The sequence below is a fragment of the Sardina pilchardus genome, chromosome 19, assembly GCF_963854185.1.
Source record: "Sardina pilchardus chromosome 19, fSarPil1.1, whole genome shotgun sequence".
Lineage (NCBI taxonomy): Eukaryota > Metazoa > Chordata > Actinopteri > Clupeiformes > Clupeidae > Sardina > Sardina pilchardus.
The window spans coordinates 20,857,773-20,871,639 of record NC_085012.1 but is presented as its reverse complement, the minus strand read 5'-3'; the positions used below and the strand labels follow the sequence as shown (position 1 = coordinate 20,871,639).

Sequence of the window (13,867 nt, the reverse complement as noted above, 5' to 3'; positions counted from 1 at the left end):
CCTCCTCTTTGCTCTGTAAAGAGCCATCAAAAGTGAGAGAGCCGGAGCAAGAGAGATCCTTAGAAGGGATTACTGGACACTGAAACACGCCAGACCTTTCTCTCTCTTTCTCTCTCTCTCTCTCTCTCACTCTCTCCCTCTGGCCCCACTTCCTTAGCCATGACGTCAACCTCCTCGCCACTGCACTCCCCCTCCCCATGCCCGCCACCCCCTCCGTCCCTCCCCTCCTCCCCCACCCCCTCGTCCCCAGCCCCCTCCAGCCTCCCACTGCCCCCCTCCCTGCCCCCCACAGGCGAGGTGATGGTGCTGGCCCTGGGCCGCAAGAAGCAGCGGCTGCTCATCTTCCTGTCCATCCTGCCCAACCTCTTCCTGGCCTTCCTGCTGTCCTCCGACCCGCTGCTCACGCTGGCGTCCCCGCACCACTGCCGCCTCCCGGGGCCCACCCCATCGCCCCAGGTGCTCAACGCCTCTCTGCCCTGGGAGAAGGGCGACAGGCCGGGCGAGACCGGAGGGCTGTCCCAGTGCAAGCAGTACCAGTTCGTCAATGGCACCCAGACTGGCGTGGTGGACTGTGAGGCCGGCTGGGACTACAACGTCACCGAGGGCCTGAGGAACAACATTGTCACCGAGGTATGACTAAAACTATACACACACACACACACACACACACAAGCTCAACACACTCACAGAGAAATAGCGTTTGTCTGCTCCTGCCCCAGGAATGTTCTGGAGTCCGTTCACGTCCTCGTGTCAAAGAGAGAGTAAACATTAGACTGGAGATAAGAAATACACAACACATCCAGTCCCACCCTCTGTAAACACGATTGCTGAAAAATAAAGCTTGATTTTGCAAACCGCACAGGTTACACAGTTAGTCTCCAGTCTTCTGATCTTGTCAAACAGGAAGTGGAGGCCTCTATTACACTGCCTGATGGCATGCAGTCCTACAGGTGAACATTCTTACGTATTCGTCAGTATGCCCCTGTGCCAGTCCAGAAGGCCAACCAGGTTTGATTCTCCCCTCACACAACCAGTGCAGTCTGCCACTGCAGAAAGGGCCTGCAGGCTTGGAGCTCTGGGGCTGCTCGCTGTGAAATAATGAGCCGAGATCCTTTTATTAATGCTTCAAATTTATTGCTGAAACTCAAGGGTGTAAACATGCCCGAAAACCTCTCTCAGCAACAAAGGCAATCCATCACGTCCTCTCATAAAAAAGCCGGTGGACTCGGCGTCTTGGCGTCATACGGCAGGATTTACTGACCGCGGCGGCGCTCTGCCCTCTCTCTCCTCTCCGGCCACCACGCTGAGGGCAAGGCTCTGTTTGTTTTCAGCCGTGAGGGTGAGGAGGGCGCTGGCGGCTGGGTGGCACTTGCGGGTGGTGCGTCTGGCACGCCGTCAGGCCGCGGCAGCTGAAAATACAATCACTCGCACAAACCATTTAAAGACACAGAACCTTATTGGGCTACTTCTTGTCAATTCAACCAGTGATTTTTCTATATATTAGTGTACGCGGTGAAAGATTAATAAATATGGGGGAATTATTTATTACTTTTTCCACAAGCCACTTTTACAGCCACATTTGCAATTTTCACTGAACTTGTAGAGCAAGTTTTAGGTTTCATAGCGCTGACTATTTAAATGTGGTATGCCAATGATTTTGCTTATTGTTCCCTGACTGTTTGTGTTATTCCATGTAGCCTACTTCCCCATCATATTTCTTCTGCTTCTGCTAGCAAAATAAATAAATACATATTTGAGTTTTGAACACGTGACCTGAAACACTAATAAGCGGCATGTATAATAATACTCACGGAAGGAGAGGAGGCGTGTGTGTTTCGAAGGAGGGCTGATGTACAGTAGAGGATAATATGAGAGATGACTGTGTCCATTCAGCTATCTGTGCTGTAATCTAAGAAGTAGGAAGTCACTGCAATCAATGTGCCATGATTGAGCTAGTGCTGCAACGCACAGTCACTGTGGTATACTTACACAGACATTGTTTTAGAGTGTCATGTGAAACCTTTCCTTGAGTAAAATAGCAAAGGCTTTCACCTAGGTGTGGAAAACATGCTAAATGCGCTTAGAGACATCAGTCACGAGCGGCCAAACTGGTCTAACCAGTCCTGCGGTTCCTTTTGTCCTGTACCCTGTGCCCCGTTGTCTTTGCCCTGTGGTGTTGCCCGTGTAGAGCTGCCCTCCTGTTGGCATCCCGGCTGGCCCAGAGGGCTGGAATGCCCTGCGCTGCTGAGGGGCGAGTCGCGGGAGCGGGCTTGACGGATGATATGTGACAGGCGTTCACTGGGCCCTGGCACCGGTCCTCGTCCCGCGGCGCATGCACCGCTAGCACCGTTAGCATCTCCTGCTCAACACACCACTCTCAGTGCTGCCATTCACACAGCACTCAGCAAACTGTTACTCACAGGGATCGACTGGGGCTCACCTAATGCACTGTGTGTGTGTGTGTGTGTGTGTGTGTGTGTGTATGTATATCTGTGTGTGTGTGTGTGTGTGTTTCTAAATGTTGTTGGTGTGGGGTATAATCGGCTGTATTGTTTCCTATTGCTGACCTCTGTCCCGCTTAGCCCATCTCCTGTCTCTGGTTTCCTGCCTCCATTCCCGACTCACCCCCCTCTCTCTCCCTCTCTCACCCCCCTTCTCTTCCCTTCCCTTCCCCTTTGGCTCCAGTGGGACCTGGTGTGCGGTCAGTACTGGCTCGTCCCCCTGGAGGAAGTCTGCTTCATTCTTGGAGCGCTGACCGGCTTCCTGGGCCTCGGATTCGCTGCGGACCGGTGAGAACAACAACAACAAGGCAGACATGTACAGTACTGTAGCAGAGATGGGAGTTGAAATAGAGGAATTCTGGCTTTTCATGGCATGCTTGTTACTGTGCTATTAACAACTATATGACGTTATTTTTTTATTGTCTATTGTCTTTGCCAATGCCCATTGGGAGTGTGTGTGTGTGTGTGTGTGTGTGTGTGTGTGTGTGTGTGTGTGTGTGTGTGTGTGTGTGCGCGTGCGCAATGAAATGAGCTCATGTCGTAAACATGCTTCCTCTTCCTCTTCCTCTTCCTCCCCCCACCAGCCTGGGTCGCGTGAAGGCGCTCCTGGCTTCCTTGACCCTCTCGGTGGTATTTGGCGTGCTGGTGTGTGTCTCGCCCTCCCCCCCCACCTTCATCGCCACGCGCTTCTGCCTCGCCAGTGCCAGCGCCGGAGTCTACCTCACACTCTACGTCATACGTGAGTCAGCAGGAACGCACGCAGTCTCATGTAGACACACACATTATGGATATATGGAGATATTGGCTTATGGCCATGTAGACGTATGTTATATTCTCATCAATAAAACATGTTAGCATTCTTGAACACTGCACTGGAGTCTGCCTCACTCTCGACTCATGAGTCATCAGTCACATGAGGAACACACATGCACGCTCACACACACACACACACACACACACACCCTGTGCGGACACATGTTTGGTGTATTCTAGCCAGGAGGACATGAATTATATTCACATCAGTGTAAAATATTAACACTCTTGAACACAGCTCTGGGGTCTAGCTCAGTGTTTACTGTCACATGTTAAGGGGAGACATGGAGAAACAATCAGACTCATATAGACAGTGCTTAATTTGAGCCGGAACAAGCCGGAACAAGATCCGGAACCTCCGACGTTGGATCCGGCAGCTATTAAAGGCTTAATTTGAGATCCGGAACCTCCGACATTGGATCCGGCAGCTATTAAATTAGATCCACCACCTCCATGACCATATCACAATGAAATAAAGCAAACAATAGCCTAATTCATCCATTCATTAAATACAAGTTCGTTCGGACCTTTTGGCCGCGGTCAACACTGTCCCCATCTCAAGTGCAGAGTGAGCGGGGTTTTTCGCAGATTAACTTGATTTGCGCAGCAAATAGAGCATCTCTTTTCCCCTCTACCATCTCCTCACAACTCTTTATTGGCCTTGTCGGCCCACTACTTAAACTACCCGGTTCAATCCCATTCCCTACGTGAAATCATGGATTGCCAAAGGACATATCTGCACGGGATCTGAGGAGTAGGGAAATAGAGGCAGGTGTCTATCTATGCATAGCCTACTGTATGGCTGTTTTGGACAAATAAGATATATGTGTAAGTAAAATGAAGTCTTAATTATTCTCTGCTGGTACCCTCAATATATTGAAGTCTTTGTTTTATTTGTTAGCCTAATTATTGATTCATTGTGTTGCATTAACGTTTGGAGAGTTAACGGGCGAACTTTGAGTGAGTATTGTATGCTTGTTTGGAGTTCATCCTTTTAGGCTACTCTGAGCGTTGTCCGTTGTGGTTAAAATAACCTTGGCTAGCTTACTGTCTTGCAGTGTTGGCGAAATAAAGCCTTAAACATGCGAATCTGCACTCTGTCTCCGCACTCGGTAAGTGGTTTAATTGTAGGCTACTAGTGCATACAGAATCGTTGTGCGTCGTCGTCCCGCCGACCCTTTATTTATTTATTAATGTATTAATTTATTTATTTTTTAGTCGCCGGATCCACCCATCCTCTGTGTTCCGGCACCTCCCACTTTACAAATTAAGCACTGCATATAGACATGTGTTCCACTGACATACATGAATATGTGAACACCTTTATAGGCAGTGTATGTGAAGCTACTATGTAACACTAAGTAAGTCTTAATACCACAAAGTTAGAATCCCAACAGATTTGTACTGTAGCTTTGGGCTGGTTGTCCAGTGAAAAATTCAGCCCTGTCAGTGCCTTGTATGAAACTGTAATTCCTGCTTCCAGAAAAATGTGAACTGCCATGCTGACGGAAACTGCTCTTAAGACTGAAGTTTGGTTGTGGCTGGAAAGTGTGAGGGTGTGGTGCCATTGGTCGCAGTGGAGGCGTAATGGAAAATAGATTGTGTTTAGCTTTTGTTGCTGAGTATGTTTCTTTTGTTGCGAGTGCTTTCGGTCTTAGGGGAGAATTAATCTGACCTCCCTGTTGATACCTGCACCATAACTCCTGCTGGTCTTTGTTAGATAATCCCTTTTTTTTTTTTTAAATGTTCAGCGTGTTAGAAGTTTGCCTCCATAATCCCTTGTGTGATGGACAGGTCTGGAACTCTGTGACCCTTCACTGCGACTCCTGGTCACCGTGGTAGCAGGCCTGACGACCGTCGCCGGGGAGCTGCTCCTGCTCGGCGTGGCCCTGGGGTGCCAGTCATGGCGGGGTCTGCTGGGCACGGGAGCAGCACCTCTGACCTTGTTCCTCTGTTATGGGTGAGTGAGAATGGAGCGGGGGATGGGCACACACACACACACACACACACACACACACACACACACACACACACCGACACCACTGCGCTAACTGCTCAAGGGGGGATAATGGACCCTGACGTCCTTTCCTCTGTCTATATACGGAGCATTGATCCTAGAGGCCCCTCAGTGCCATTCAGATATATGAGCACCAGCCAGTGTACATTAGCACTCATTCAGAGGCATCATGCTGTAGAGCTGTCATTATCGGAACAGCTTGCTCTGACTGAGATGCAGTTGGGTGACTGGCTAGGAGCTCCAACTCAAATATAAATCAAATGTTATGTTTTCATCCTCACGGAAACTCTCCTCTGTCGATATGACGTGTGTACAGCCAAGCATGTGTGTGGGAATGACCTCACTGGTGTCTGTCTGTGTGTCTGTGTGTCTGTTTGTTTGTGTGTGTGTGTGTGTGGCAGTATTCCCAGGGTGTTCCCGGAGTCGCCACGCTGGCTGCTGCTGTCCGAGAGGTCTGGAGACATGAACTCCTTCAGCGAGAGGAGAGAGAGAGACCGGGACCGGGATGATGAGAGCTTCACAGGTCAGTAGACACACACACACACACACACACACACACACACACACACTCACCGATGGGACTATGCCCACTGCTATGATAAGAACAGTATCTCACTCAGTATACTTTAAGTGGAATACACATGTGAAAGGTCAGACATCTCAAAGGTTAGAGGCACCCATAACAGTTTTTTTTTACCTTAACATAGCGTTTCTAAAATCATTTTGATGGTGCCAAACCTCATGACATGATAAAAATTACACCTCTGACATTGTCTTAGCTCGGCGATTACCAACCTATTGTAGCGTCTTTCTAGTTCCGTGTAGGAAACTGCCCCCTCCCCTTATGAGATCAAAATGCAAAAGAGCTGCTATGCTACAGGAATTCGGAGATCTTTTTCTACAGACTGTTTTCGTTGCATTTCCTCTATATTATATCGGAGTTATGTTCATACTTAGTTGCAAGACACATGTTTAGTTTTGTTTATTATTGTGCTTCTCAACTTTAGAGCAAATCTTGTTTAGTGCTGCTTTAAACCTTTTTTTAAATTGTGAATACCGTCCTTTGTAGATGACCCTTGTAGTCGTTTAGGAATGGTTTGTGTCCATATACAGTGTGTGTGTGTGTGTGTGTGTGTGTGTTGCCGTGTCCATACAGTATACTGTACAGTTCTTGTGCAGTGTGTGTGTTGCCGTGTCTTTATACTGTACAGTTCTTGTGCAGTGTGTGTTTGTGTGTGTCAATATGCTGGTCTTGTGCCGTGTGTGTTGCCGTGCTCTACTGCTTGTGATCCAGTGTTTGGGCTTTGAGGGGGGGGGGAGGGCAGGTGGGCAGGCAGGCTGTAATTATGGGCTGCCATGTCATTGCGGTGGTGTTCTTCCCCACACAGAGCTGGAGTCGGAGCCGCCCTCGTCCACGCGCCCCCACTTGTCCTTCCACGAGCTTCTGCACAGCAGGAACATCTGGAAAAACATCTGCGTGCTGGGCTTCACCTCGTAAGTCATGCCAGAGTCCGGCAGCAGCTCGTTTGGGAGCACAGAGTGCAGAACTCTGGGTCATTCACGTGCCATCCGTAGAGGAGCTTGGGGGAAGCGGTCGCGCGATGAGCTTGTCAGGATTTTCAGTACCGTAGTAGCTGGTCAAAATACACTTGTCAGTTGTTTCAGTTCAGCTTTCTAATAATAACCCCAAAACTCTTGCTGAGGTGGTCAAAGTGTGTCCTTTGCTTTGCTTAGTCAGGGTTTCAGTACATGAGGGTGGAAAATAAACCTTGTGTGTATGTGTGTGTCTGTGTTTGTTTGTCTCCTGTCTCTCCTCTCAGCTTTATCTCCCATGGAATTAGCCACTGCTACAGTTCCTTCCGTGGCGACGTCAGAGGCACCACCCCCAGTTTCTACTGGACCTACCTGCTCTCCGTGTGCGCAGGGGGCGGGGCTTGGCTGTTGCTATGGGCTACAGTCAACAGGTGTGGCCGGCGTGGAATTTTGCTCCTGGCCATGACGCTGACTGGGCTGGCCTCTCTCATCTTACTGGGGCTGATGGAGTGTAAGTGTGTGTGCTGTCTTTATTAGATACTGGATTTTACCTTGCTACAATGTTGGTGAGGACTGTTTGGTTCAGCAAAAAAAGGTTGTCAGTTACAATGCGAAACAGATAAACGACATGACATAATATAGGCTATACTCAAAATTAGAAACGCTCTCAGAGTCTGAGAGACAGTGAGTATAAGTTGTATAATGCCCACAGTATGTTCAATTTCCCAGTAGTATAGTTATATATAATATAGTTATAATAAAGTATAATGAATGAAATATATTAACATGATCAATTCCTTCTGTGAGCTTACTGATCTGAAATTTGATACCATCCTCAGCTGAGTGCTCTTTTGCTGACATATACTTCCACCTTGTGGTATAATGTAGGTATTACACTACAAAGGCAACAGAGACCTTCCTTGGCTGTGTGTGTGTGTGCGTGTGCGTGTGCGTGTGTTAGCTCAGCTTTGATAATTCTACCTTTGTTGTCCTGCAGATCTGTCCGAGTCGGCCATCACCGTGTTCTCTGTGATGGGGCTGTTTTCCTCTCAGGCGGCAGCTCACCTCTGCATCTTCTTCACGGCTGAGATCATGCCCACCGTCATCAGGTGTGCACACCTCACCTCATCTTAACACTCTAAGCATTTAATCAGACTAGAAATGAATGGGATACATCTTCCGTGATTTCCTGACTATTAGCCGCGGCTTGTACATTGATTTTGCTAAATTTCTTCAGCTATGAGGTTAATACAAGGGGGCAGTTATTATGGTCTTAATATGGTTTTGTTTATTTTAACTTGCATGAAACACTGTCCTGCGGCTTATGCACAATGTGGCTTATATGCGGGAAATTACTGTATCAACACCACTATTCACTTTATTGTTAAATTGATATTAATGCCTTAATTTAAACAAAAAAAAAGAGAAAAGAGAATAAGTATTTGACCCCTATGTTAAATTCCCTTAGAGGTATCTCATGCTGTATTTAGAATAATGCAATGATATTATTTGTGGTGTGGTGTGGTGGAAAAAAAGAAATGTTTTTTTTGGCGTCAACTCATTGATTCATGAGTTTTAACCTAATCTAATATACCTCCTATAAGTGAATCAGTGAGTCATTGTAGCTAAGCTATAGTTTGGGGACTGTTCGGTGATGTCTGTGCTGCCAGAGGACTGTGATTATTGACTCAGGCCCCAAAACACATAAATAGACCACCATAATCAATTTGGCTCAGAATTGTATGAGTGGTTTATATGGTATTTAAAACCTATAGCTATGTTTTCGTGAACTTAATTGTATGGAAGACCAGAATAAATGTTAGTCCTATTATTCTTTGAAAAACTCAGAAATGGAGATTTCAAAGGCTACTGTAATCTCACCTGGCACATTCCATTTAAAGACATTGCTCAACACGTACTATTGGTCAACTTTGACTAAATCTTTTATTTATTCATTTCAGCCTGGCTCAGCCCACTTACTGTGTTAGATCACACTTGTGCAATAGGCTTCTGTGCATGCTCTACCATATTCACCAGTGATACATCGCTGCCATACTCAGGGCCTCAGAGTGATACACTGGACACCACCAGCTAAAACTAGTCAGTTGTCTTGTTTTTGTCTACAGAAAACCAGCTAAGATTACTATTTCCCCCTTTTAGAACATCTCTGAGACTATGAAACAACTGTTACTATGCCTTATCCAGGAGTATCCGCTGATCTCCAAACAACACGGCACTTTAGAAACAAAAGCTGCTCAGTACAGTGTTCTTTTAGAGATCAGTGGTTGCTCCCGAAGGTACCCAGGTCAGCCCGTTCCCTTGCTTCCTAGTACAGCGCTCTGGTAAGGTTGCCTGTGTTGCTGTGTCCTGCAGGGGCGTGGGCGTCGGCGCAGTGCTGGCCCTCGGCTGCGTGGGCCGCCTCAGCTCGCCGCTCATGGACCTGCGCAATCACTACGGCTACTTCCTGCACCACGTGGTCTACTCGTCTCTGGCGCTGCTGGCCGTGCTGTCCATCCTGCTGCTGCCCGAGAGCAAGAGGAAGCCGCTGCCCCAGACGCTGGCTGACGGCGAGCAGTACCGGCGCCCCCCTCTGGGCAGGAGGAGAAGAGACAACGTGCCCTTACTGGCCACCCCGAACCCAGAGACCTAGATGACCGCCACTACCCCCCCACCCCACCATCCCTCCATTCCTGCTCCACATGGTGCACTCTCACTCACTCACTCACCCATCCACTCACCCACCCACGCGGCCTCCTCCACCAATCACAGAGAGTCGTCCACCCACCTCCGTGCTTCTGTGAGATGTGGGATGTGGCCGGGCTCTTGAGACGGGTCAGAGGTCGCCTGAGGGTCAGAGGGTTAGGCAGAGAAGCAGAGCATGTGTCCACCACACACTGTCCATAAGCACCCCTAACATCACAATGGTCATTTCTGACGGACCAGGAGGAGGATTGTGGAAGTTCTTAACTGACGCCGGCTTGGCTCGACCAGGACACTACAGGAGGGTTGTCAGAGCTGTGCGGAGAGTGGCCAACACTCAGTGATGCACGGTGTGTTTCTCACTCCACGGATAACGGCGCACAGAGCACTCACTCTGGAAGCCATCGGTCGTGGGGAACCCATGCAATAGCCCCTTTGTCAGGGTTCTCAGATGTCCTTCTGATGGGTAACCATGGCATGTCCACACAGACGACCACAGCTCCAGACTATCCTCCACACACGCAAGGGCTGACCAAACATCACAGCTATTTTGTAAATAGTATTATCTTAACCTATTTTCAGACCTCTTTCAAAACTTTAGTTGTTCTCACTTTTGACTGTAGGAGGAGCCCTTTTCTCGCCACCTGAGAAACTGACTTAATAGTAGAAATATCTGAAGCAGAAATCTTGAGTTAGGACACCAAATGTCATCCAATGCTGAGGTCAAGTCATGGAAAGTTCAACACAAGTGAGTTGCCAAGAGTTGACATCAGCAATTATGATATGGCTCTGGGTGGAATTGAATGTGTTTTAAAATTCAAAGCACGCAAATGTAACTCACATGTATAATGTGAGAAATAATTTAAATATTAAAAGATTTAGGTGACTGTATAAATAAGAGTCTGAATATGCAGAAGACCTTTACAGGACTTGACCCTAACCCTAACCCTAAAGGGAAAAATAAGCTAGTTCTTGGGTTTTGGAAATGTGCACATCTGCTTCAGTTATTTTATTTTAGTCCTTATGTTAGGACCATCAGACTTGAATCATTCAAACCATCCAACGGATGGATTACTGTAGTTGTGGGCTGGAAGACTTGGCTGGAGTTCTGGACCATGGAAGAATCATGACTAGGAGAAGAAGGGTGTGAGACCATTCTGAGGCCTCCTTTATCACAAACCTAAATAATATTAGTTTCTTAACAATAAACGTATTGTTATAATTCTGAATGGTTGACAATAATATATTATTATAACATTAACAATAAATGACTTGACCATAGAATTAAGATGTATGACAGTGATTGCTCAATATCATGTAATAACAATGCTAAGATTGTGTTGGTAACTCTAGTTAGATTTAACTGAAATAAACATGTTGACAAAATCAAATGACGTTTGTGACAAAAATCATCTTGTATTTGGTTTCTGAAAAAATGGGATAAATTACAATTTATGTCTCTATATTTATTAATTCATATTGATATGTAATAATAAACACCCTGGCCTATAGAAATGTTCCAAATGAGGGCTGCCGTGGCCTACTGGTTAGGGCTTCGGGCTTGTAACCGGAGGGTTGGCGGTTCAGTCCACAGCTGAAGTGCCCTTGAGCAAGGCACCTAACCCCTCACTGCTCCCCGAGCGCTGCTGGTTCGGAAGGCAGCTCACTGCTCTGGGTTAGTGTGTGATTCACCTCACTGTGAATTCACTGTGTGCTGTGTGTGTTCACTAATTCGGCTACATTGGGTTAAATGCAGAGAATGAATTTCCCTCACGGGATCCAAAAAGGATATATACTTATACTTATATACGTGTTCATCTCATATTATATTGTCTCTGCATGGTTTATCAGCCCTATTATGAATATGAGACTATGGTATAAAGTAGAAATACACAACCCGTTCAAAGTCTGGGGCCATTCAAAAAATTAAATTTTAGACAGAATACCAACTGAGATGAATTGCATTAAAGATCAGCGAGTTGTTATTTACATTAATAATGAGTGACCCCAAACTTTTAAACGGTAGTGGAAATTAAGACATCATGAGATTTCCCATACATTGATTAAGACTAATCTTCGACAAAAAACTTTTTTTTTCCAATGGAGCTTTCAGCTGTAGTTCTCTTTTAGTCTAGGCCTAGGCGTAATCCACGTGCAGGAAACCAGCCAAATGTCTATTCTCGGGACGGGATGCTTGAAATGCTTTGTGATTGGGCGACAGCCTTCTATGCCATGTAAATGGGTGAACCTGATGTCTCTATCGGATTCGTGCAGTCTTGCAGACATACCTCAGAAGCCATCCAGCATACTGAAACTCCCTGCAGTTGAGTGTCAGAAGAGTAAGAGCCGTTTTAGGCCTACCTTGTAGTCGAGTTCTCTAATTTTACATTTTCATTTATTCATTTATCAGACACTGTTGTCCAAGGTGACTTGTCACTTGTCAACTATATTACAAGGGACTACATTGTCCCTGGAACAATTTGGGATTAGGAGCCTTGCTCAAGGGCTCAACAGTGGAAGCCAGAAAATGAACCCACAACTTTCAGGCAACTGCTTATCAGCCCAGCTCCTTAAACGGACACTTCACCGATTAGCATTAAGCTTTGTATCTTTAGAAAACCAGTCATGTTTTTGAATGGTCGTGCATCATTCCCTCAGTTTGCCTTGAGATGGGAGATATATGGATTTCAATGAAACCCATGAATAGGACTTCCCCCTTTCAATGATGTAAAATTATGATTTTTACATAATTGAATGCAGGAAGTCCAACATTGAAATCCGTATTTCTCCCATCTCAAGGCAAACTGAGGGAATGATGCACAACCATTCAAAAACATGACTGTTTTTCTAAAGATACAAAGCTTAATGCTAATCGGTGAAGTGTCCCTTTAACCACTACACTACCACCACCCCCCTTAACATTGGTTGCGTATACTGTAGGTAAAGCAAGTGTATTTGGCACATTTAATACACAGGAGCAATTCTGTATGTTTTGCATCACAAAAAGAAAGCATAAAAGGGCAGATGCTATAAAGACATATAAAACAATTACAAATTTCTAGTGAGGCACTATCCTTTCATAGGGACTGACAGTTTTGTATTTCAAGATGAAGAGAAATGAAATTGAACAGAAATACGTAGTCAGGCAGAGCCAGGCTACAAAGTTGCCATTCATAATTGACTTTTCATAGGTTCTGTCTACCTGACACAAAAAACATACGGATAGCCTCTTATCCACTCCAAGCCCTCACCACTTGAAACGGCTCCATCTGAGATTAGAGGTGCTGTTTTTGCTATTCACAATGCTGCCAGCTATATATCAAAGATGCTAATCATTTGCATGACGTGATTGAAGATTTAATATTCTTAGTTCTACACAGGTATTTTGTTAGGCCTACATTATTAAAATCAGACTCAGACATAATAAATTAATAAATCAATCAACACATGAAGAGGGAGAGAAATAATGTTTTCACTTTAAACACCCAAACTACAAACGACACCTTTGAATAACTGCCCTCAAGCATTTATCAAGCAGTAACAATAAGCTACCACCTTTTATAAAAATAGAAAATGACAATCACCATGCACAAGTATGTGTATTTTATCAAAATGAAGCGCTGATGGAATACAGTCGGTATGATAATTATGAGTCACTGAACCTACAGGTAGTGTTTATCACTATTGGAAGCAGGTGTGTGTTAAGTACAAACATTTCTGATTTTATTTATGTTCTGAAAAAAGTTTAGAACTTGAGACGTCAGTGGACCAGCAAAAAGTGGTAACATACACAGATCTTCAACTTTTCACATTTCACTTGTTTCTGTTTTGATATTTTTTTTTTGTGTTTTTCCCAAATCCACAGATTCAGCACTTATCCCTTGAATTGAAGGCGTTTGAAGCTTTTCATCCAATGAACTCATTTCATTACCCGTCCAGCAGGTTAATTTTACTTCAATGAATCAGCTAGGCCACTTCCGGGCAAACTTGACAGAATTGCCACAATGCGCACAAACAGCATAGCAAGAACAACAGCCATATCTTACCATATGAGTGGTAATTCAGAATCATGCATGCAGCATTCCGAGCCTCTCAGCTCTCATCACAGAAGTCTGTGCCTTGTTATCCAATTTCCTGACCTTTACTCCTCAGCTGTTCTCACCACTTAGCACCAATCAAAGGTGGCCTTCACACTCGTCACCACAATCTCAAGAGTGTATTAGACCAGTGGTGCTGATAAATCTGTACACTAACATATCATAACATATTATTACTGTGGTTTTCACCTCCTTGTGAATGAGGA

The 13,867-nt window shown here is 45.7% G+C and overlaps 1 protein-coding gene across 1 annotated transcript in view; it reads left to right on the top strand.

Moving 5' to 3' along the window:
• Nucleotides 1-10,948, top strand: part of slc22a17 (solute carrier family 22 member 17) — a 12,392-nt gene extending 1,444 nt beyond the window's left edge. Inside the window, exons 3-11 of the mRNA XM_062521128.1 lie at nucleotides 1-630; nucleotides 2,686-2,789; nucleotides 3,086-3,240; nucleotides 5,109-5,274; nucleotides 5,733-5,854; nucleotides 6,720-6,825; nucleotides 7,152-7,375; nucleotides 7,862-7,973; nucleotides 9,238-10,948. The exon at nucleotides 1-630 is cut by the window's left edge and continues 104 nt beyond it. Of these exons, the coding sequence (XP_062377112.1) occupies nucleotides 160-630; nucleotides 2,686-2,789; nucleotides 3,086-3,240; nucleotides 5,109-5,274; nucleotides 5,733-5,854; nucleotides 6,720-6,825; nucleotides 7,152-7,375; nucleotides 7,862-7,973; nucleotides 9,238-9,514 (1,737 nt within the window). The 5' untranslated portion in view covers nucleotides 1-159 and the 3' untranslated portion in view covers nucleotides 9,515-10,948. The remainder of the gene's footprint in view (nucleotides 631-2,685; nucleotides 2,790-3,085; nucleotides 3,241-5,108; nucleotides 5,275-5,732; nucleotides 5,855-6,719; nucleotides 6,826-7,151; nucleotides 7,376-7,861; nucleotides 7,974-9,237) is intronic.
• Nucleotides 10,949-13,867: the final 2,919 nt, after the last annotated feature.